Below are 25042 nucleotides of genomic sequence, written 5' to 3'. Positions count from 1 at the left end.
GAACTTCTTACAGCTTTTATGAGATTAGCAAAAGTAGAAGGCAGTGAACTCCTGTACTTCACAAAAACATCCTTATGATTAACTAAAAATAAATTTTTATTTAATAGAATTAATGCACCTACAAGATTAAACCATTGATTCTATGAGCTGTAAAACATGTTGTAATCACACATCACTTATATCTGCCAAATTGCATTTAAATTTATGTAAAATTTTACAGGATTGCTAAGTTAACTTTTACTGGCTGCCCATCAAGGTCAACTGAATCACTGGATGGACTTAAAGTTTTACAATGCCCTTTTGTAGTTTAATACATTTTATCCAAATCAGTCAAAGCTTCTGAAAGATATCATAGAATACCCAGACTAAAAATAACTAAAGGCTAATAAGGAAATTGAAATAGTGTCTTAACTTTCTTCTAAGTATAATCATCCCCTGACCCTTAAACTCCTTTAGATAAAATTCTATCTTTTGTTGCTTTATTCCCCAGTAGCTAGCGTAGTGCCTCACATCTAATAATCACTGAATAAATGTAGAATGAATGAATAAATGAGAAAATAAATTAATGGGTAAATGAATTCTGTATGCCCAATTTAGTCCAGCTCAACAAATATTTATTTGACATCTACTACAGAGAAGATATTGAATTAGTCACTATCGGGAATATAAAAATTAATAAGCACAGGAACTTCATGGAGTAAACATTACAGTAGGGGGCTAAGACTAATGTATAAATTATTATAATATAGGGTACAACAAGGAAAATTCATTAGAGAAATGTAAACTGTGTATCAGAGACTTAATTGAGGTTGAAATTATATCTACTTGGCATTGAGAGCCCAAGAAAACTTTATCAAGGAGATTATAATTAAGAAGAACCTTAAAGGGTGGTAGAAATTCATAGAGAGGTTAGTAAATAGAATCAGGTGGAGCATTTTAGGCAAAATATACAGCTTGAGCAAAAAGTCAATGGTGGACCACTAGATCTACTGAGGGAATATCAGGTAATCCATGTTAGCTCAAACATAGAGAATGCATAAAGGAGTAACAGAAGATAAACAGGGGCTGTGCATCCTACCATGTTATGGTGAGTATTGAATGTCAGAATGAGGCGTGTTTTCTTAACTGAACAAACCATAAGGAGCCAGAGAAGTTTTTGAGGGGTGAAGTTTATATACGGAGCTAGCTGTTTCTTAGGAAGATTAATTTGGCCACAGTGGGGAACAGGTAGGAGAAGAGGGGACGATCCATAGCAAAAGCCCAGTCATACAAATATCTATAACCCAAAGCAAGGCGCTGCTTTCACTGTCCTGTAGCTCACACCAAGCCACTTAGTACACTTGGGGAGAGCAGAGTCATAAAAAGTTCCTCATTGCCCATTCTGTGAGACCAAATGCTAGGTGCTTGGTCACTTGGTGGAGAGGGCATGTGATAAAAATAATGAAAGCTAGCATTCATTAAGTATTTCCTACATCTAGGCACAACGTTAAGCACTTCACGTGTACTATAATCATTTATTTATTTATTTATTTATTTATTTATTTATTTATATGACAGAGAGAGACACAGTGAGAGAGGGAACACAAGCAGGGGGAGTGGGAGAGGGAGAAGTAGGCTCAGTCCCCGTGGGGCTCAATCCCAGGACCCTGGGATCATGACCTGAGCCGAAGGCAGACACTGGATGACTGAACCACTCAGGTGCCCCTATTTATCATTTAATGATAAATCCCCATTTTATAGATGAAGAAACCAAGGCAATGAGAAATTAAATAACTTGCCCAAAGAATGTTAATGTTCAAGAACAATCCCCTGCACGCTGGCCCAGAGCCAGTGTTGGCAACTGTTACATCCCTCATGTGTGCTTTTTTTAACACGTGGGAGTATGAGATATGCATATGCATGTATAAACATGCATGCATTTACATAATATATAATCGAAATGACAAATCAAGGGAATAAGTAAGTCTTTAACAAATAACATTAGCATCAAACAATAAGCATGGAAAGACTATTAAAACGGGAAGACCAAAGATTTTGTATTGACTTTCTGCCACATAAACCCAGTCATGTCTTCTTTGAGGTCCTCATCTGTAAGGAATAAATAAGAATCACTATGTGATTTGTGTTAAAAACACAAATTCCTGGGTCCCAACTCAAAGCTACCTACTAAATCTGTATTTCAAGGAGCAAAGCCCAGTAATCTGTGTATTTAATGATTGACCCAAGGTTACTTATCCATAATTCTCATAGAAGTTTGAGAAACATTTAATTCTCATAGAAGTTTGAGAAACATTGGACTAAATCAGCGTGGTTTTTCAAACCTAGCTGCAATTGAGAATCAACTTGGGAAATTTAATAATACCCATCTCCGACCTCCCTCCCCACCCCGATTGAAAAATAACCACAGCACCAAAACAAACAAAAAACATAAAAACAAGAATTCTGCTTTTTTATGCTTTTATTTAGTTGCCAAAATAAGCATCCCTTTCCAATGCTCAGAAATGTCTCTAAATAGCCAATAGTTTCATGATTTGTCTGAACATTGTATGTATTTTCTAGTGACAGCGAGGAACCTCCTGAAACCCTTTCTGATAATGAAGTAAACATTTCTATCCCAGTAAAATATGAAGTTGGACTTCAGTTTTACAGGTAGGAGGAAACTGCATTTTTATGTTGATATCTTTCTACAAACTCAGTGGTTCTCAAAGTGAGGTCCCTGGCCAAGGACATCAGACGCACCTAGGAACTTAGGCAAATTCTTGGCCCCACCCCAGTCTACTGAATCAGAAACTCTAGGGCCCAGAAATCGATGTTAAACAAGCCCTCCGGGTAATTTTCATGCACTCTAAAGTCTGAGACCCAGCATGCTAAATAATCTTAAATGTGAGGTGCTAATGATCCTGGATTGCATTAGCACTCTAGTCTAAATTCTGAAGACCCAGAAGTACTTTACAAATGGCAGTGTTCTTAGAGGTCACCAGCATATTTCTTAGCCATCATTTCTTATTGTGAGGGGTCTGATCAGCCTGCCCATTCTGGACACACAAGATTAAATCATTTCTTATTGATGAGGGCTGTTTATTTCTTTCATTATTCATAAACTGTCCTTTCCCCTAAGAACTTCCAATATATCCAAACACAAATCATATTGGCAACGTTTCCCAGTATAAATTCCCTTGCTTAAGCAAGACTCCAAGCTTTTGCTAAAAAAAAATATGTGCAATGTATATAAAAAGTATAAGAATCAGAGGCAAGTTTAGTCTAAAAGTCTTATCATTTTATTAATATATTTTCTATAGCACTGGCTTTTTCTGGTAACAAACAACAAAAATGAGAGGATTATAGGATATACACATAGATTTTGTGTATATTAATTAGCCTCCAAATTCTGTTTGCTATTTTCTATCTTGCTCTTATCCACTTCTCTTGGTACAATGACTTTTTCCAAGAATTTTTCATTTTATTAAAATAAAATTTTGGCAAACACCTATATATTTTTATTATACTTCATTCCACCAAGTTCATCCAAAGAACATAGAGAAGTTGTATGGGAAAGATTGAATTTTTAAGTTTAGCTGTAAATATAGGCCTTTAATGTGAAAAAGTTAACAATTTTTTAAAATCTATTTAAAATTCAGCACTACTAAAAACACTAAGTTTTAGTCTCATTATTCACAAAATGTAAATGATATTAGTGAATTAATGGAAACTTTTCACTTGGTAACAATGAAACTTTTATTTTAAAAATTGTACATATTTGGTATTTTAAGGCCAAATAAGCATCAGTGACTTATTGAGCTAAAATATGTAATTTTTTCACCCTCCTCAAAGATATAATTGTAGGTTCCAGGGTAAAAGAATTTGCCTCTGATTTGAAATCTCCACAAATACTTTTTGTGGGATTACCTGGTATAAAGAAAAAAAAGAGTGAGGTCAAATAAAAGTTAAATTTCACTGTGTTTTGTTTTTCTTCTTCCAATTAATTCTAAGCTCTGCAAGCGAATACCATATTTCAATTGCAGCCAATGAGACTGTCCCTGAAGTGATTAATTCTACTGAGGACATTGGAGATGAAATTAGTATCTTCTACTTGGTAAGAAGCTACCTCTAAGTTAGTATTGTCAAGGAGTCATTTATAAGTTTATAAATTAAATGAAAGTATTAACAAACACATAGAAACTTGTTGATTCAACACTTAATCTCTATATTCCAGAATATTTTTTATAATTTCACTGTTTTGAAGTAATTTTATTTAAAGAATTACTGATAATTATACTTTGAAGCAATTTTAAAAACCTAAGTCTCTAATTTCCTCCTAACACATTCTTAGAATGACTTCCTAGAAAAAATAAACTTAAAACCAAAGAAACACTACCTATAAGCCTTTAGACTTTATTTACATTATTTTTTCAGTATGAGTGAGCAAAGCACTTTTAAAAAAATAATTATGACTATTTCAGAAATTGATTGCTTCAAATATCTTGGTAATATTTTACTTTACTCAACAAATAAATTTGTATCTCATTCTGCTCATTGCTACCTTCCATAGGTATCATACTATAACTTAAGTTCTTCCTACCACATCCTTAAGTTATGTTTTCTATTACAATATTTATTTTTCTCTTTGAATTCCTCATAATGAACTTTTCCTAACCATTATAGCAAACAATTATGGAGTTGAACCAGACTTTCATTTTAGGTAATGCCTACTTACAGACACAGACTCAAGTTAATATTACTCAAGTAAAAGAGGGTCCAGTTCAAATGATGGATTTAAATATATATTAAGAAGTATGCTATACCGCAACAGTATTGTGGGTGAAAATGGTCTCAATCTCTTTGGGAATTGCCAACAGTGGAAAGGGAAGTTCTCTTACAAAGTGAAATAAATGTATGCTCTCAAGATTCATTCCATTGTTTTTATTTGTGCTCTTTGCTAAAATTTCTGTGACAAGCTATACCCTGGAAATTAGCATAAATGCCAATCACCTTTTTACTGAGATTAATTTTTGTAATTGCAGCTGCCAAGTTCTTCTAGACCCATTTGCTTTTCCCAGATTAAAGAATTCAACAAAATGGAAGGAAAGAAGGAAGGAAGGAAGGAAGGAAGGAAGGAAGGAAGGAAGGAAGGAAGGAATTTTGAATATTATAGCTCTTCATATGTTGTTACTAGGGTCCAAACTTGAAACGGGTACTCTCAAACTATTATAAATAATGTTGATATAAATAACATTGTTAAGAATATCCCTGACCATAATCTTTTGTATCTCATTATTTTGTTGGGATAAAATCTAAAATTGGAGTAATAGAATTGAAAAAAAAAGTGAATATTTTCTTAGGTGAGACCCAGTGAATGAATTTATTGCTAGAAATGTACTATAGAAAATTATGGGTGATACAAAGATTTATTCTCAGAGATACTTTTTTTTTAAGTTAGTTAGTTAGTTAGTTTATTTATTTATTTATTTATTTATTTATTTATTTATTTATTTATTTTTAAGTAATCTCTCATCCAACATGGGGCTCAAACTCAGGACCCCAAGATCAAGAGTCACATTCTGTTCTGACTGAGCCAGCCAGGCACCCCTGGGAGACACTGTTATCAGTGTCATTTATAGCAGTTTAAAAATTGAAACCTGGACACACTCTAAAAGTTTAACCACATGGGTATGTATATATATGTACATATATACATATATGATGGGCAGGTAAGTTGTACACTAGTGTTACTAATGTAGTAGAACTGTAGAAAACTTACTTCCTGTTTATTTTCAATATCTTCCAATGTTTCTGTAAAGAACATTGTTTTTAATCAGAAAAAAAAATGTTATTAATGGAAAACAGATGGAATTAGAGTGGGAGGCCATGGCAGGCAAGTTTAAGGCATATTACAAAAAGAAGGGGCAAGAGGCAAGGAGCATGATTAAGAGGCCAGGCACAGCTGGTTGGGAATTCCTAAAATTCCAAAGTTAAGGGATGCATTCAGTTTCTGGCAACCACAGGGAATTGCTTCAGATCTGTGTAACTCCCAGTCCAGAAGGCTCAGTTAGATAGATCAGTTGGATTTTTTGGCATCTGTAGATTAAGGAGCTTCCTACTCCCCTAAGAATTCAGACTAGGGAGGGTGTGAAGAAGGCATAGGTCCTGGAAATTGTGCTTGAGTGGAAGAAGGGAGGGCCATAGCACCTGGTTGCTCCAATTCAGTTGCACCTCTTCTACCTATGAGGACTTTTGAATGGTAAATTCAGCTTCCTGCTGAATTTCTTCCTGCCTGGCTTTCCTTCCCTATGAGCTATACTCACCCTTGGTGGCATGATGTAACATTAAGTGGGAATTGTGGTTTAGTGGATAAAAACAGATGGGCATTGAGAGGAGAATCAATGGGACTCTCATCCAACTAGATTATCAATCATTATTGACACAGTGCCCTAGCTGGAGATAGGATAGTGAAGGGAAGCAAATGGGTATCTGGTTTGCCTGTGCAGTGGTGGCAGATCCCGTGGGGCTGGGCTGAGAAATGATTTCTGGGCTTAGGGAGTTATGGCAAGCTGGTTAGGCAAACAAAATATGCTCACCTGTTCTGAGTGGATCAAGCAAATGTTCTCCCTCCTTCCCACCTCCAAAAAGACTAGTATGTCCAAAAACATGATGAGCATAAAGAAATTTCATTCTGATTTTCCTTAATCCCAGTCCTATCTTGGGAGTGGGAGGATGAAGGAGCAGTATACATTGTAACCGATACATACGATCACTATTAAACATCCCTATTTTTTGCTTGTTTAATTATGCCAGTTCTCTATCCAGTGCCATAAACTGTCTGCATTCACTTTCAGATTCAAAATATTATACAACTTAATTCATCAATTAAGAACAGATGTCCTACCTAATACAGGAAGGATGCTGTTGGAAGAGGAAGAGAGGGTTACATTTTTTTTTTTTCCTATAGATTAGAAAGAGTGGACATTTTCCAATGCCGGAACTTAAACTGTCAGTTTCATTTCCCAACTTGACATCAGATGGTTATCCCGTGCTATACCCAAGTGGATGGTCATCTTCTAATGTAAGTCATGTTTGCCTTGGAATTACATCATAATTGTTATCTTTTTCAATTTGTATTTAAAGCCTTTTGTTCTGCAGGACACTTGCCGTAAAGAGCTTTACCAAAGTGACCTGGAGAAGCATTTAGAAAATTTTAAATAATAGCAATAACTTCCAGTAGCTACTTAGTAGATGTATTAGTTTCCTACAACTACTGTGGTAACAGTTTACCCCAACTGGGTGGCTAGAAACAACAGAAATGTATTCTTTCACAGTCCTGGAGGCCAGAGTCTACAATCAAGGTGTCAACACTGTTCGCTCCCACTGGAGGCTCACAGGGAGAATCTGTGCCATGCCTCTCTCCTAATTTCTTGGGGCTGCTGTCAACGGGTGGCATGCCTTAGCTTGACGCAGCTAACTGCAGCCTGCCTCTGTCTTCACATGCCTGTCTTCTTTGTGTTTCTGTGTCTTTGCCTCTTCTGTTTCTTACAGCACACTCATCAGTGAATTTAGAGCCCATCCTAAATCCAGAAGGACCTCATCTGGAGATCCTTAATTACATCTGCAATGACCCTGTTCCCTTTTTTTTTTTTTTTTTAAGATTTTATTTATTTATCTGAGAGGGAGAGAGAGAGAGAGAGCACAGGAGCAAGGGGAGGGGCAGAGGGAGAAGCAGACTCCCCGCGGTGCAGGGAGCCCTATTCCGGACTTGGGACTCAGTTACAGGATCTGGAGATCATGACCTGAGCTGAAAGCAGAAACTTAACCAACCAAGCCACCGAGGCACCCCAAAATGACCCTTTTTCCAAATAAGGTCACATTCACAGGTTCCAGGTGCTAGGACTTGAGCATGTCTTTTTGGAATACTATTCAATCTACTAGAGTAGATTTTAGATAATTGCTTGTTGACTTGCGCCTTAAAATGATTGTTACAGCTTTAATTGTTTGAGGTGATCAAACAGCTCTATAAGGAGACTTTTTCATTGTTCCTAAGCACTTACACAGCTGCGCATAAAACGGTACAGTACTTTTGACTCACCCCAAACAATAGCAATATCGCAATCATTTTGGACCTATAGCTTTGAATGAGTCAATGTGGTAAATTGTTATGGTTCAGTCTCTAAGACATAGAAAATCACAATAAATATTGAAGTAATGCATGTATATTATCAGCATTTGACAATCTATCTTCTCTTCAGAGATTTTTTTAGGTAAAAATATTCTCAGAAATCAAGAAGTAGAAACAGTGATAGTTGGATTATAATATTTAAATGTTTTCCTAAATGCAAGGAAAAATTAAATCTCTACCATTTCTCTCTAATCCAAAAAAGCAGGTTTGTGTGGATGTAGAAAGACTAAAATTGTACTTTTCCTTTTTTTTTTTAAAGATTTTTTATTTATTTATTCGACAGAGATAGAGACAGCCAGCGAGAGAGGGAACACAAGCAGGGTGAGTGGGAGAGGAAGAAGCAGGCTCATAGCGGAAGAGCCTGACGTGGGGCTCAATCCCACAAGGCTGGGATCACGCCCTGAGCCGAAGGCAGACGCTCAACCGCTGTGCCACCCAGGCACCCCTAAAATTGTACTTTTCCTATTACTTATGAACTTTATCCTTATTACCTTTTATCAAGGATGTAGAGAGTCTTGATTAATGAAAGGTTTATTAGAGTAAATCTAGAAAAACAATTCAAGAATGAACTGTCGTATAAACATGGCATCTTAACATTTATAGGGCTGCTTACTTACATCTTCCTCCCACATAGACCAAGTAGTTTACCCTTGGTGTTTAGAGACTCCTAAAATATTATTGGATGAATGCACAAATACAGATGAAAACCCCTTTCTTTTTTTGTTTGTTTCACAAACCATCGTATGAGCCATCATACGATGGCTGACCCTTTTTTTTCCAGTGTAGTTTTAATTTCTTTTCTCTCTCTGTATTATGGGAATTTACAACTGATATTTGATGAAAACAATAAATTAATGAGTATGTTACTTACACGATAGTAAGTTCCGCTAGCATCCTGCCTTTTCGCTAACGACCTCCCTGATATCTATTACAATTCAAAAGTAGCATGCTAACAGTAATTATTATCTGGGAGTGGGTGTATATGGCTGCTACAGAATAGCTTCTTCCATATTCCACACTCCCGAAGATGAATCTTTCATCTGTGACAATGGCTGTCACTCAGATTCTTCATGTTATCGTACCACGTCATTTTTCCCTCTGACATCTGGCATTGTCTGATAAAAGAAATATTTTCACTTCTTAGAATGCAAACTGCAGACCCAGTACCCTTCAGGACCCTCTTGGTGTCAACTCTGGGAAGAAAACGATTATATCCAAACCTGAAGATCTCAAACGAGGCACAATTCCGGTAAATTCAGATAACGAAGACAAGTGCTAGTTTTACCTCATGTTTTTTAAGTGAATAAATTCAATATCAACCTAAAAATAGCTCTCTTCTAGAATATTTTAATATGGCATCTTTTTGCCAAATGACAAAGATACTAATATATACCTCTGAACATTTAAACAGGACTGCAGTATGTGTAAATTTGCTACAATTACGTGTAATTTGATTCCTTCTGACATGAGCCAAGTGAATGTTTCACTTATCTTATGGAAACCGACTTTTATCAAAGTAAGTGATTGCATTGTTCTCTCTGCAATTACTGGATTATGTTAACAAATGTTTGCTCATTACTTAGTATATGCAAAGCAGAGTGATTCTGTAGAAAGAACTGGAAGTGTAAAAAAATGTGGTCCAAGCCCCAGCTCTACTTAACCAACTATTTGGGTCTCATTTTCCTTGTTTATTATTAACTAAGTTATCCCCAAGATCCCCTTCCAGATAAATAATTTTTTTCAGTCTCTCTTAGTCTTTTTTTTTTTTTGTACCTCTAGAAATAAACACCTATACAGTATCAAAGTTTGCATTTATCTTAATACTGTAGAACTAAGTTAAGGGACAAAGAATTATAGAGAGACAGTGCTTGACTCCTTGATACCATTAACAACAAATAGAGCTAACACGTATTATGGACTCTTTGTATTAGATCAGACTTTATATATATACACACATGCATGCACACACATTTATATATACTGTATATAAACACAATTTATATATACTATATATCTATACACACATTTATATATACCATATGTAAATAGGAGGACATTTTTTAGCTCCTAATAGTCAAATCTATCTGACAACAAGCTAACTTTAAAACTTAATCCATTGTATTTTGTATGGTTTCTTTCTCTCTTAGAAGTGTTTGGTTAATTATACGAAATTTCCATTTTTTAGGTTCGATCATATTAAGTTGCAATTTTTATAAGTCACAAACTGTTGGATATTGGCAGTTTCGTGCTTAATCCCACACAAGCTCCTATATAAACTTAATTACCAGAGTGTAGCTATTTCATACCTAGCTACATGAAAAGGGGGCAGGGTTTGAGGTTTGTTTTTGCTAAGGATAAATCTGAAGAAAATGATTTAGGAAATTGTTCCATTCTGTAACAAGGACCTAGGTGACAACTTGAGTGGAGAGAAGAGGGTTGGGTCATCATTGGAAACCACCAGTTCTATTTGGAAGTTAACAAAACCAGTGTTTTTAAATCTCTCAGGAATATCTCAATTTTAAAAATTGCACTACTCAAACATGACTAGCTCTCACTGTGATTAGCATAATATATTGCAAATAAATCCTATTTGCTTTTCAGGCACGTTTTTCCAGCTTAAATCTTACTGTAAGGGCAGACCTTCAGAGTGAAAACACATCACTGATTTTAAGTACTGGCAATCAAAAAAGAGAGGTAAGTGCAACTCTAAGTTTTGAAACATTACACATTTCACTCTGAATTTTGTGATATAATGTTTTATAATTGCTTATAGAACCTAAAGCAGTAACTAGCTAGTCACTAAGTAACAGACACTTTTTGCTTCAAATTATACTTAATTAGCTTCAAGTGTGATTTCAGTCTTCTTTGTAAGAAACTGGGAAATGCCATGATATTTACAATTAACATGCCATGTTTGACTTTACTGCTTGTAACTATCACAATAAATTGATGTTTTTACTTTCACCTTGATAACGAATGATGCATTTGTAATTTTCCTCCTTAAAAACTGACATTATAAAATGCAGTTGACATCCGGAGAGCAGACTTGAAAAACACTTTACAGAAAGTGACTGTACACTGTACAGAAATAAATGTTAGGTTTTGAAAGGTTTTCTTCATTTAGTCATTGGGAAATCTGAAGCAAAAATGAAATATTATTCCCTCAGACAAATTCACACTTCAGTCCTTGGTAAAAATAAAATGGTTTGAGGTTTTTCCTCTTGTTTTATTATAAAATAAGGCCAGAGGACGTATTCAGATGTGGATATGTAAGCATTTCTCCTCTTATCATGGGAGAGTTTAAATATCCCATGTGGATAGTATGAGCCATATAATTTTATTTGGAAGCTACCTAACATTCAGATGTTGTTTAAAAATTTCTTATTTCATGGGGCGCCTGGGTGGCACAGCGGTTAAGCGTCTGCCTTTGGCTCAGGGCGTGATCCCGGCGTTATGGGATCGAGCCCCACATCAGGCTCCTCCGCTGGGAGCCTGCTTCTTCCTCTCCCACTCCCCCTGCTTGTTTCCCTCTCTCGCTGGCTGTCTTTATCTCTGTCGAATAAATAAATAAAATCTTTAAAAAAAAAAGAATTAAAAAAAATAAAATAAAATAAAAATTTCTTATTTCAAATTAATACTTATTTCAAATAATTCCAATATCAATGACCCCTGGTAAGTATTCACCTTTAAAGAATATATGCATGTAATGTTTACTTACATTATAAAGAACACTGATAAATGCAAAGCTGTTCCACATGCAAAGAAGCCAAAATTTTACCAATAAGCACCCCCCAAAAAATGAGTATATATTATATAATAGGAAAAGAGTACACTTGATTCCTAGATATGTTTTGTTGAAATTTTATAATTTGCTTTATTTCCCCTAAATGTTAGTTTAAAATTCGCCATGGAACTATTATTCAACACCTTATCCTAAAGGAAAATAATACCTACATTGTTAAAATTACTAAAAGTGATCATTTTGTAATTGTGTGAGCTTAGAGAAGTCACTGATCCCACCCATATTTCAGCTTCTGTATCCGTCAGTTCTGAGAATTGTTTTAGATGTATTTAAAATCGTCTTAAAAGATCTTATTCTGTGCACGTGTACACTCGTGCCGGCTCTGCATTCCCAGACACCAGCAGTGACCCACACGGAGCCATCTGAGGAGTTTGTATCCATATCCAATATATGTAAATATCTCCCCTGTTCTCTTTTTTTTTACCTCCAGTCTTCCCGCTAGCTTTAGGAATTGAGAAGTTCCCTGTGACAACAGGCACAAAAACTTGAGCTGTTATTCATCATTGAGATCTACCCTGAGTTAGTTTTTTTTTCTCAGAAACTAGGGATGAGACCCAGGGCAGACAAGTCTCACCGCGGTGTGGGTGCCACATGGAGTAGCTGAAACGCTAACAGCTCTTCACCTCAAAGTTTTCCTTCAGTTAAGACCTAATGTACAGACTAAAGATAAGTCGACTGGCAGAGACAGTGTGGTCTCATAAAAATACACGAGGGTGAATATATGTGCAAAAATTCATGTTACCTCTACACTTTAGATTTGTGTATTTTACTATATGAAAATTATATCTAATTTGTAGGCAAAAAAATAAAGCACATAAAAATTAGCATTAGAAGAAGACCTACTCAGGTTTTTTATGTCAACGACCTGTGGTAATGCTCCAGCCTAAGCTTTTACCATGATGATAATGCACTAATGTCAATCAATAAATCTTTAAAATATATAATACTTTTGGTTCTCACTGAGTTAAATTCACCTCTGCTCCCAAGCATTCTGATTCATAGACAGTTTACTCTTTACGTATATATTTCTAAAGCATAAGATTATAAATATTTGGGTAATAATAAATTTGACATGCTTAAAGATTTTGAATAGATGAAGGGCATTTTTAAATGTAAACTCAACGTTTTCTCTGTATGTAGTAATCAGATTAAGTATATTGTTTGGTGGAAAATTATAGCCTGCAAGAACTCAATGTAGCAGAAGTTATAACAGGTGTTTATCAATGTTAACAGTCTTGTTTAATAAATTTCAGTTTGCTATTCAAATATCCAAAGATGGACTGCCGGGCAGAGTGCCATTATGGGTCATCCTGTTGAGTGCTTTTGCTGGATTATTGCTACTAATGTTGCTCATATTAGCACTGTGGAAGGTAAGCACCAAAGTTCCCTTGACTTTCTGTTTCAGCTATCAACAGCAAATTGGTGAAATAAATTATTATTTATCCATGCTGCGTAATATGGTATTATACAGCCATTAAAAATATTGAGATGATGACCAAGACAAAAGAAAAAAGAAAAATGTATATCCCAAACATTGTGCACAACTCGATCCCAGTTTTGTAAAATAAATAAATAAATAAACAAATCCAAAAATCTTAATGGATCTCTCTGGAGGTTGGGATTATAAAAGACCTTTATATGTCTATAACATTGAGAACTGTAAACTAAGTATGCATTACTTTTATAAGTAAAGAAAAATGAAAACTCTTTTATTTAAAAAAAGAACAAAATGAATTCCTATGTCAGTTTAAGAATAATAAACAGTAGAATGGTTAAGATGAGCTTTGTCCAAATACGTTATCTTTGTGTTATCTTCAAAACTAAGATTTCTTTAATATATAAAGAAATATGCCATGTTTTATGCAATAGCTATGTGCCTGAGTGAGAGAGGAGAAATTTGTTAGTTAGTTGATGAAAGAGAAATCTTACTGTTTCACTGACTCCTATTTCAAATCCTCTTGTAAAACTATTTCTATTGCGTAAATCTGTATATTTACATAGATATTTTGCTATACTGAGGTGTGTGAGATTTTTCAAACTCTTAGCTATATCATTTTCAAATTAAGCAGAACTGAGATGATAGCAATTACACTAAATTTAATAGAGAATAAAATGCCATCAAAAAGTTGAATTTAATGTTTTTCCAATGAAACATCAAATTGGTATTTATTCTAACATAACACCACCCTATATTTTACCAAATTGTTTTACCAAATAGCTAAACTCTGCTAAAAATACAGGTCGTGGTTACATATTCATTTTTCTTAATACCTGAGCAGCAGAATTCTCTTTCAATCAAATAGTTTAAATAATAAATTTCTGTCCCACCGAATTGCCAACTGTTTCTACCCTTTTTGACTCACAACGCCTAACTTCCTCTTTGGGTGGGGGATTACACTCAGAGAAGATGATACACAAAGCCATGTTAAAGATGTAAGTTAGTAGCATTTAGTTCAGTGAATAGAAACCACAGCTTTTCTCCAGCAAAGTCCTTGAGACAGAATTCCTAGCTTTCTCAGACCTCCAGTTCCTCCCCCTGCTCTGCAGGGTTATCAGTGCTCTGTCTGTAATACCTGGCTTTGCCACACCGTGGTACCCGAGACCTTGCTTAGTGGTGTCGAGGTTGTGCTTGAAACAAGGAATGTGGTTTCTTCACTTCTGCACCTGTATTCCAGAGAGAGTTTTACAGTTGATTTCTTTCAGTGTGCTCTTCTGTTCTGAGCACTGAACCTGCCTGTGTAGTTTTCAGACACAGCTGACAAGGGAAAAGGAAAGCCAGAGATGATATTTGGATAGGTTTTCTCTGGTGGCATATCTCTGCTTAAAACAAGTTTTATCCATCTGGGGTTTTTTTTTGGTCACCAGTCTGAAGAAGCATAAAAGTAAAAATAAACACATTCTTCCATCCAGTAAATGTTTCGTTGATACGCGCTACTGGCTTCTTGGATCTCTTTAGGCCCAGGAAGGAAGGTCATTTAGCAACCTTTGGGCTGTTCTGACCAGTAGGTGCAGTTAGTTCAGCCACTTCAGTGGGAGATCCAGAGATCAGACCGTCAACTCCACAGTGGAAGGGAAGAAAATTAGGACATGCTGAGTGCTTTCTACATGCCAGGAACTGTTTTAAACTTTTCCACATTAATGTTAACATCAACCCTCTGAGAAAGACACGGCTATGAACCTCATTTTGTTAATGAGACGCTGAGATGTACAAGAGTTAAATATATTCCCCAAGGCCACATGGTTTATCAGATTCAGAGTAAGGACCTAAATCCAGACCATTTTACTTCCTTGCCAACACTGTTAACCCCTTGCTTTGTGTTCTTTCTTGCTTTTATTCACTCTGTTGTGCTTACAACCTTTTCAACTAAGTATTTTAACTACATGTTATAGTTGATGACATTAAAGCAAAGAGAATTTAAGTAACTCTCCCAAGATTACCAGCTAGTAAAGGATTGGATGGAAGCAATGATCTATCAGCAAAGCCCATCCTTTTCCAGTATCTCCCACTGCTAGAGGCTACAGGGCAGGGCTCCTTATTCTGGAGCTCCAGGACTTGGGTTTTTTTCGACACAGTCAGGAACTCTCTGAAATATATAAAAATATTTTGTTTTGGAATGAGAGTCCCTGGTTGGATTTCAGACTTTCGGCAGCTCCATTATACCAAAAAGATTAATTGCCCCTCTTCCCACTTTAAAGCCATGTGGAACTTCCCTGAAGCATGTATTTGGTCTGCAGTAGGCTCAGAAGAGCTACTCTTACCCCAGGGATCTTTTTACAGTAATTAGACCTGGAGCAGAAACCTCAGGACTACCCCTTCTTCCTTCTTCTTCCAAATCTGACCACTCTGGAAATTCATTGGAACGCCCAGACTCCATACAGGGAACAGGCCAAAGATTCTTCCTGGAGCTGTGAATCTATTTCAAAGAGCATTGTCTTTATAGAATTTATCCTTGCAGTACACACGGTAGAAATTGAAGTTTTTCAAAATCCTAATAGTAGCTTAATATACTTAATATTGAAGAGAGAAGGCTTTTAGGGGGCACGGGTTTAAGTAAATTGAGAAACATGTTCTGGAATATAGGACCACACGTTGAGGGAGAAGCCCAGTCAGGCCAATATAACCAATAAAATGAAATGAGACTCAGCTCACAGAGAAGCCCTAAGAAAGCAGAGCGTTTTTCTCTCTTAACTTGATTTCATACTGATGCCTGAAGTTCCATCACTGATGATTTATTTACTAATCCTAAAGCTTTATTCCTCATCCAATATGCATATCCTTGGCAGATGTGGGTGGGGAATAGCACCACCATTTTCTAGTCTTTTATATACTAGTTAAATGTATTCATTCAACATTTATTCCATATTATAGTCAGTAAGCACGTAATTTCTACCAGGTACCATTGAATCTGACCCTTTGCCATAGGGTTTTGAACTAGGGAAAAGCATAAATAAGATCTAGCACTTACTAATAAGTAAATATGGAAAGACAAAGAAGAAAAGTGAAAGTTGTAAGTCTGGGCGCTGAAAACAAACTTAACTTGTTCTTAATTTTAGCTGGTATTGGCCCCAGCCAGTCTGAAGCTATGTACTGTATTCACCTAGTCTCCACTCTTATGACCCAACTTCCACTAACAACCCATGTTAATAGAATTAGTTGAGTGGAAAATCTCAGATAGCACAATTAAGTTTTAAAATAGAGCACTTAGGGGTGCTTGAATGGCTCAGTCGGTTGAGCGACCAACTCTTGATTTCAGCTGAGGTCATGATCTCAGGGTTGTGAGATGCAGCTGTGCATGGGGCTCCGTGCTCAGCAGGGAGTCTGCTTGGGAGTCTCCCTCTCCCCCTCCCTCTGCCTCTCTCCCCCACCCCCACTAGCTCTCCTTCTTTCTTTCTCTCTCTCACTCTTAAATAAATAAATAAATCTTAAAAATAAAATAAAACAGAGCATTTCGTATGTGAAAGCGAAGGAAGGTTGAAAAGATGCAAAAAGACTTGAGAGGGAAAGGACAAGAGAGAGAGAGCAGGGCAGGACAGAAGAGAGAAAAGTCTTATATTCACCACATGTTCCTGTGAAAGCCTTGTTTGATTTATTTTCAATTCAAGACCTGCAGGCACAAGTTAAGGGGCCTGATAGTTTGTGAATCCATAATTTTTATTGTTGGCTCAAAGAAAAAACCCTGAGACATACAGAACTGCCATTCGAAGCAGGACAAATTTATTGGGTTTTTTAATGTTTTTTCATGTTTATTTTTCTGTTGTCACCTTTCTCTCATCTACCCCCACCAACTAGATTCTGACATAATGGAAGACATAAAGCCCTGTCATGGTGGAAGACATAAAGAAGTTACCTTCTTTAACTTAAAACTGCATACAAGCCCTCAATTATTCAATAATGATTTTTTTAAAAATATACCATTCCCTTGCTTAATTCACCATAACTTCATTATTAAAATGATTTGGAAGTACCATACTTTCAAAGAATTAACTCATTGTCTGCTTGAACTATTATAATCCACTCTCAAGTTAAAAAAAAAAATGCACAGACTTAAAAAAAACACTTCTCTAGGACCCTTAATTTCCTTTTATTTAATAATACCTACATTTTCGATGAGATTATTACAAAGGTCCCTTCCAGCCCCTATACTTACTTTTATTGTACTGTACAATAGGAATAAATAAAGCACTTATAATTTTTATAATGACCCATATTACAAAGTATAATGAAAAGTCACCCACATTCACCCCATGTGAAATTTCTTCTACGTTCAGTGAGTTCCTTTTCATATCCAGACGATACAGCATGTTTTCAAGAGGCACTTCCTGTCAAGCCTATAAAGTCAGATGTTCTAACACATTTAAGGTTAATCCAGACAACTCGAATCTACCCTACCCCTCAGCCATGGTGCCTGTGCCAGGTTCCCCACCAGCTCTAATGACCTCAATTTGTGACCATCAAGTTATTTGATGGGATTTCTCTGCAACACACCTGAGAAAACGGATGATGGCAAAGTGCCATTAAGTGCCAGCTAACTGTGGTTTGTATGTCTTCCCAAATATTTTCCCAGAACCTTTTTAAGTTAGTTCACCACTAACTTTTTTTTACTAGGAGACATGATATATTTTTACTAGGAGTTTTTACTAGAAGACATGATATATTTAACCAACAAAAAAGTTTAAAATGAAATAGCAATTTGATAAATGTCATTTCTTGACAATATTACTTAATAGGACAATGAAAAAAAAACTTCTCAATTATATTAATTATTTGTATGTCCAGAATCACTAACATAGTATTAAATTTTATCCAAGGAAATTAGTATTTATTACCTAAATTCAAATAATTAATTGTGTTATATTTGGTATTTTCTCCACAGATTGGATTCTTCAAAAGACCACTAAAGAAGAAAATGGAGAAATGACATATTTTACAGGAGGAAAAAAATAAGAATTATTCAATGATCTATCCTCAGGTTTGCCTCAAATATGTGACAAGAAATTTATTAATACAATTAAAGACATAGTCACATAACTTTAATCCATCAGGGATTAATCACTTGGAAAATGACAGATCAAGGAAGATCCAAAAATAATACCATAAAGATATATTTTGTAAAATGATGAAAAATATTTTTAATATTACTCATAATATTTTTAATAATTACTCATTTGTGTTAAGTAAAATTACAAAGTGTTTTGAAGATGAAGAATAACTTGTACAAATATGTTTATATATTAAATCAGCATCCAGAGTATTTAAGGAATGCATAAAAAGATTTTTATGATCATTGATAAATTAAGCTTTTTCCATTGATTCCTGATGGATATCCACATTCAGCATGATAGTCAGCATTTGTAAATGACAAAAAAGGAATTAACTGAAAAAGAGCATTTCTCCCTATTCAAATGAGAAAATTTTCCTGGATAGAGTATATATAAAATATGGACTGAAAATAGAATTAAGTCACAGAGAGTACATTCAGCATCTTTGTGTTGGGTTCTGTACTTGGAAAATTTTTTGGTTTTTTTTCCCAAAGTGTTTGGAAACAATTGAGCTGATGGAAAATGAAGATAGACTTGTTTAAATAAAGGCCGCTCACTGAATGGATTAATTTAAGCTTTCACAAAACATGCTTAATTTTGACATGAGCCCTAAAACTCAAAACTTTCATGCTGAAAACAACACTTCACAGCAGTTTTGTGGGGCATACCAGTGATTTGTCATGAAAAGCCGTGTTGTGTGTGGGATATGCTAAGATGGCTTCTGAATGGAATGTGACAGCGTAGACAGATGTCACGGGGTGCCAAAGTCATCTTTGCTGGGCGGCTTTTGAATGTTAGGGGGTCCCAGGATGTAACCCAAAGTAGGAGTTTTCTCAACTCCTTGGCACATGGTTCATTTTAACCCTCAAGCTGTGAGAGTACGTTTATGTTTAATTTTTTAAAAGGTATTTAATTTTCCAAACACATTTCTTATTTTTATGAAAGGCAGTATTCCATTTCAGTATTGCATTTTACCAAGAAGCCACTGCTTTTTTAGTGTGGCATATCAATATTTAAATAGGACTCCAGAAATGTATTTTAAAGAATCTTAGGTTTGAAACCTTGCACCAACAGAAAGATATCACAGCTCTGTATGAGCTTCTTTGCTCCTGAAGTAATCATTATGGTGCATTGAACTCTACTGTAGCATAAGCTCGTAGGTTGCTCCGTTTCTTAGGAAAATAACAATGGATGAATGTATCATTGCCGCATGTGTGAACTACTGCTGTAAAATTTGCTGATACTTCTGCAACAACTCCATCTCTCCACCTGGATGACCATCACAAGACCAGCACCTGTCCAGCACCTTATCTAGAAAGTCCTGGACTCTACTTTTCTCAGAAGGCATCAAATCAAGGGAGAAACTAAATGCCATAGGTTTAATTTTTAAAACTAATTTCCAAGGAATTCTCCGAGGACTCAGAGTCATCTTCCCTCGTGGCTCTCCGCATCTTCCTCTAAGATCCCAACTATCAAAGTCACACACCTGCGGAGTGCCGAGGTCATCAATACTAGAAGAAATCCTTAATCTTTCCAGAGATTTGATGTCCTCCTGCTGGTCATTGTTCAGAAATGTCACTTCGGGAATTTCTTTCATTCCCACTACTTATCTCCAGGTTCAGAAATCATTTTTCCCACCTGTTCTTTTTTTGCCCAACAGAACTCAGGTTCCTCTTATTCAGAGTCACCACATTGCACAGCCTGCTCAGCAGCTTGGCTCCAATCTCAGCACATTCTTAGAAGTAAATCGAACAAGTAAACTTAAATTCACACTTGGCTTCTATGATTGCTAGGCAGAGCATTCACTGAAACAGGAATGGGCACATTTCAACCAAATAGGGTGTTAACCCAGAGGGGAAAGTTGGAAACAATGCCATTTCGAACTTGTTAGAAAAGACAGGAAGAGCCACTGGGATAGATCAAATAGCTACTTATAAGCCTGGCACGGTTTTTAATATAAGTTGTTCCCAGTTTTCAAATAAGAATGTTTAATGAACCAGATATCCCTTTTCCCTAATACTATTATTTGTTGAGCTTTATGTGTTTAGATGTGTGAGCATCTGTATGTAAACACACATGTACACACGCACGAATGGAAAAACACAAATCAAATACAAAATACCTCAATAATACCAAATGACAGGGTTTGACAAAAATGACAAAAAATAAACACAAAAACTACACCAACGAGAAAAGTTTGATTCATCCATTTTCATTAATTCATTCATTCATTTTCTTTAATTTTTAACTTTAGTGCACAGTTCTGCAACTATCTAAAAGATGTATACATGTGGAGGTTTTGATTAAAATAATAAGTCAACAGTACAAATGTACTAAAACATAGTCAATGATTAAGGAATATACTAAACTTTATCATTTTATTCTAAAGCACTTAATAAGAAAAGTGAGTGCTATTTAAGACTATGAGTTTATGCCAAAAACTTTTTTTTAACATTGGTATCTTACAAAATTGATTATTTCTTCCATTGTGAACTAAAATATGCATGAAGTCCCTTTCCAGACCAAACTTAGAATGGTATATTGGTAAATTATTCAACAACTGGCTCTCCAGAAGGAAAAAAAAAATCCCCAATTTGTATCATTTGCCAATTTCCATGATTTAAATAGTCTTGCCATGGCCATTTTCAAGCTACGAATATAACCCTAACCAGCTTGCAAAACTCCTGAAAATTGATCTGTCAGCTCTCATGAACCGGTATGAGCTGGCTTCAGCACACCAATAATAGTGACAATAGTAGACAATAGGTAGATGATAGATAAATAGATACAGAGATACAGAGATATAACATGTTAGATATATACATATATAAATGCACAAAATATAATCATATTTCAAATTATGCTTTAAATGCTCATCTCAAGCCTAGCAGACATAACGTTATCCCTCATTCTTCAATTTCAATTTCTAGAATTACAGCCTTCCTTTAATATCAATAAAATGATATAAACTTTCAGGAGAAGCAAGGAGTTGAAAGCAAGAAAATATAAAGGATGACACAATGAAAATCAGACCTTCACAGCCACAAAGAAGCTGTTTTACTTTCTCTAGGAATCCAGAGCCCTGAAACAATATTGTGAAAGTCCATCCTTTGCAAATATTTGTAGTTTCTATGATCCAATTTGTAATTCAGTCGTTTTCTCTGAGCCTTAGAGTCATGCACAATTTCATCTCTGACAATTCCATGTCATCAGGATGCTTAAAATGAGGCTTGTAGGGGGAGATATTTTTGCAAAATTTGATGCTTACTCAACCATAATAAATGTACCTACACATGCAAATACCTATAAATATATTGTCTTTTCCTTTTACAAAACCAATATCTACTCAATTGGAAAACAAATATGTGCACCAAAAGCAGAAGGTAGTTGCACCGTCTTTGACCAAAGCTGGGTCGTAGCAGCCGTGAGAAGCTGCGCCCGCATTCTCCCAAGGCGTCCCCTGAAAGCGCCACAGCTTGTAGAGCGAACAGCCACCCCTCCAGCTCCCAGCAGTGTGCTTTCGTAGAGGATAATGTCTTTGTCAAACATGTGGTAATCTGCTCCCTGCAAATGAACTGTCTTGCTTGGCACAACACTGAGAAAACTAGGGAAGACCCAGGCTCGGAGCATGATTCATGGGTTTGGTGCGGTCACGTTATTGTTCAAATAAAGAGGCTTCTGGCAAATCCTTTTTTACAAAATGATATCCTCTGCATCCTTCATTTATTTTCAACGCTTCTCAAGTCCTCTACATTAGTCATCCCCCCTCCCCCCCACCACCACCACCAAGGGAGATTTTCAAGAAGACTGTTGGAGCAAAATCTGTTTACATGTGCTCTCTGTTTGCTGTGAATACCAGCTTCAGTGAACTGATCGTTTATGCAGGATTTCAGGCCTCGGTTCTTCGCTGACACTCTAAAGGCATGACATGATATAAGCATAATGTAATAGGGACAAAATGCCTTGTACTTCAGAGAAGGAATATCTTTCACAGATTTACCAGCCGTTGTGGGACGCTGTCAACAACTATGCCAAGGGTTGTGGGAAGGGCTGGTAGGATGTAGCCATCAGCACCCCACAATCTCCATCCTCACCCATGGACATAATAATCCAAAAAATTAAAAGAGGGCTCTAAAATCTTCAGACTGATGCTATTTTTTAATGTAAATTAACTGTAAACAGCAGATTTTTTAGTGAAAACACAGCTTCAAGATGAGTCCACCCAGCAACCCTTTTCATATCAAACTGCTGTCCCTAAACCTCTCCTATGCAGAACTTCTGAAACCAGCCCTAGACGTTAACTCTGCAGTACATCACAAAGGGCTCAATTCTGCTGTTTCCCAAATGGAAGCACTATTGTGCAACATCTTATGTAAAACAATAAAAATAGAGCTAACATCTAACATCGTAATCTGATGAACAAGTCAGTATCTTTGATCCTCATAATAAAATTAAACCTTGAATTTAAAAATTCCAAGTAACAGCCTTTTACCATCTACCTTGAGGAAACCTGAAGGAGCATGTGTCGGCTCCTAAGCCCCAGGCCCATTGTCCCCTGTGACATCTGGCACCAGGAGGTCCAGGTCTGAGCTGATGGGGATGGATAGTTCTGCCTCTATAAAAGGCCTGAGCTTAACACCCCTGAATCGCTGCACCCCAGATCAGCCTGGCCCCACCCCATATCAGATATACACAGAAGCATTTCTTGCTGAAAATTTACCATACTGAAAAATATGCAAGGGTGAGTTATCGCTTCAAATGTACTCTGCTTTGACGTCGGCTTTTTTTTTTTTTTTTTTGCCTTTTTAAATATATCAAAACCTTTCCCCCATAACTAATGAGTGCAGAACTTTACCTAAAACTTCCTTGCATTTGCCTCCTGTCACTGGCTGGAGAATTTCCATGCTGTGAGGACCGGGCAGCAGGAGCCAGAGCCCATTTGCAAGATCTCTGCCTTCTGCCTTCCAGTTGGTCTCTTCTATTCTCAAGTGCACACTGAGGACGTTTTGTTTTGCTTTGGAACTTCCTTGGCAAGGCCATTATAAGCCTTGTGCCCCTTGCAGGACCTTGCGTGGTTGCATGTTTTTTCTGGTGAGTTGAGACTTGGAAATCCTTTAATTATCTGACACACCACGGAAACCATGGCGGTAAACTAGGGACCAGTGCCACTCCTATGATGATATTTGATTTTACCATATTTCAATCACATCTTTATGAAAAAAAAAAGAACTAAGTGGAATTTTAGAAGCTCTTCTGCAAAAGACTGAGACTCAATGCTTAATTTTTTATTTCAGCTTGATCTGTGCATATAGTTGGAGGACAAAATTTTAAAGAGACATCTTCCCAGTAACACAGAATGCAAGCCAGGTGTCCTCTTGAATAATTCCCTGTTGACATTACTAGTTCCCACCCCCATTTCTTAAGAGAGAGATTGAATGAGGAAAACTAAACATCATTGTTTCTCCACAGAGTAGCCAAGCAGAAGGGGAGCCCCACACAGAAACTGATCATGGCTTTCTGAGAGATGGTAGCATGGTAGGTCCAGTGCTAGGTGGCAGGCTTCCTGTCATGCCTCTGAGGCATCTTACGTCTTGAGAGACAGAAAAATATATATATAGATAGGTAGATAGATAGATAGATAGATAGATAGGTGGGGGGAGGGGGAGGAAATGAAGCTGTTTATCTTTTATATATACACCCTCCTCAAAATACCACAAGCTTCCTTAGACCACATCATACCCACATGCCATAGCAACACATGTACTTTGCACAAGTAAATTGTTGATTAAATAAAAATATATTTTTACTTGCTTATTAGCTGGGCTAATTTCCTGGAGTTTAGTGTACATTGTCTCAAGTAAAAACAATCATTTGAAGCAGCAACACATCAGATCTTCTTCATACTGGAATCATTTCACACAGGACATCCTGATACTTGGCATTTAATTCTGACACCTCTTGGCCTTATGGCGAAATGCAACAGCTCTCTCTCTGCTTTCTTCATTAGGAAACATTGGCCTGTGAAGAGAATGGTGTACTGTGTATTACTACTGTGAGGCTGTAAAATTGTTAACAGACAGTGTGAAGAATCGTATCCATTTGATTAAAAAGAAAAATACTGTGTATAGTAACTACTGTCCTGAAACATGTATCGTATCACTCCAATAAAGTTTTCAGCATGGTCTGACATAAGGCGTATTGCATTGTGTATTTTTTTATGTACTTCAGAATAAACTTATTAAAATGAATAAGGGTATGTGCATTTCTATAAGACTTTTATTGGACAAACTCATTAGAAGAAAATGTTTTCATCTCCTTCAAGAACAAAGAAGCACAACCTTTGTTGACTTTAGTAATTTATTAGATGCCTAACTTAAACACATTTTTAAAAATCAGTTATCAGGTAGCAGTCATTAACTGATAGAGTTAGAAATAGCTGAGAGAATAAAAGAGTATTTTGAATATCCAGTTTATGGTGTATCCTGTACACTGATTTGAGGTCAGAGGTTTGGTATTTTTGGTATAATTCTTTC

The 25042-nt window shown here is 36.2% G+C and overlaps 1 protein-coding gene across 2 annotated transcripts in view; it reads left to right on the top strand.

Annotated features, from left to right (window-relative positions):
- ITGA1 (integrin subunit alpha 1) overlaps nucleotides 1-24707 on the top strand; it is a 160973-nt gene extending 136266 nt beyond the window's left edge. Inside the window, exons 22-29 of one of the 2 annotated variants that reach the window (XM_040630445.1) lie at nucleotides 2560-2649; nucleotides 3991-4093; nucleotides 6947-7060; nucleotides 9312-9416; nucleotides 9579-9683; nucleotides 10769-10861; nucleotides 13223-13339; nucleotides 18344-24707. In XM_040630445.1, coding sequence (XP_040486379.1) covers nucleotides 2560-2649; nucleotides 3991-4093; nucleotides 6947-7060; nucleotides 9312-9416; nucleotides 9579-9683; nucleotides 10769-10861; nucleotides 13223-13339; nucleotides 18344-18388 — 772 coding nt within the window. In that variant the 3' untranslated portion in view covers nucleotides 18389-24707. The remainder of the gene's footprint in view (nucleotides 1-2559; nucleotides 2650-3990; nucleotides 4094-6946; nucleotides 7061-9311; nucleotides 9417-9578; nucleotides 9684-10768; nucleotides 10862-13222; nucleotides 13340-18343) is intronic. The other variant, XM_040630446.1, reaches the window with a different exon arrangement.
- The last annotated feature ends 335 nt before the right edge of the window (nucleotides 24708-25042 follow it).

Source organism: Ursus maritimus, unplaced genomic scaffold (genome assembly GCF_017311325.1).
Source record: "Ursus maritimus isolate PB19 unplaced genomic scaffold, ASM1731132v1 scaffold_15, whole genome shotgun sequence".
NCBI classification, from domain to species: domain Eukaryota; kingdom Metazoa; phylum Chordata; class Mammalia; order Carnivora; family Ursidae; genus Ursus; species Ursus maritimus.
This window is presented reverse-complemented; position numbering and strand designations above follow the sequence as displayed.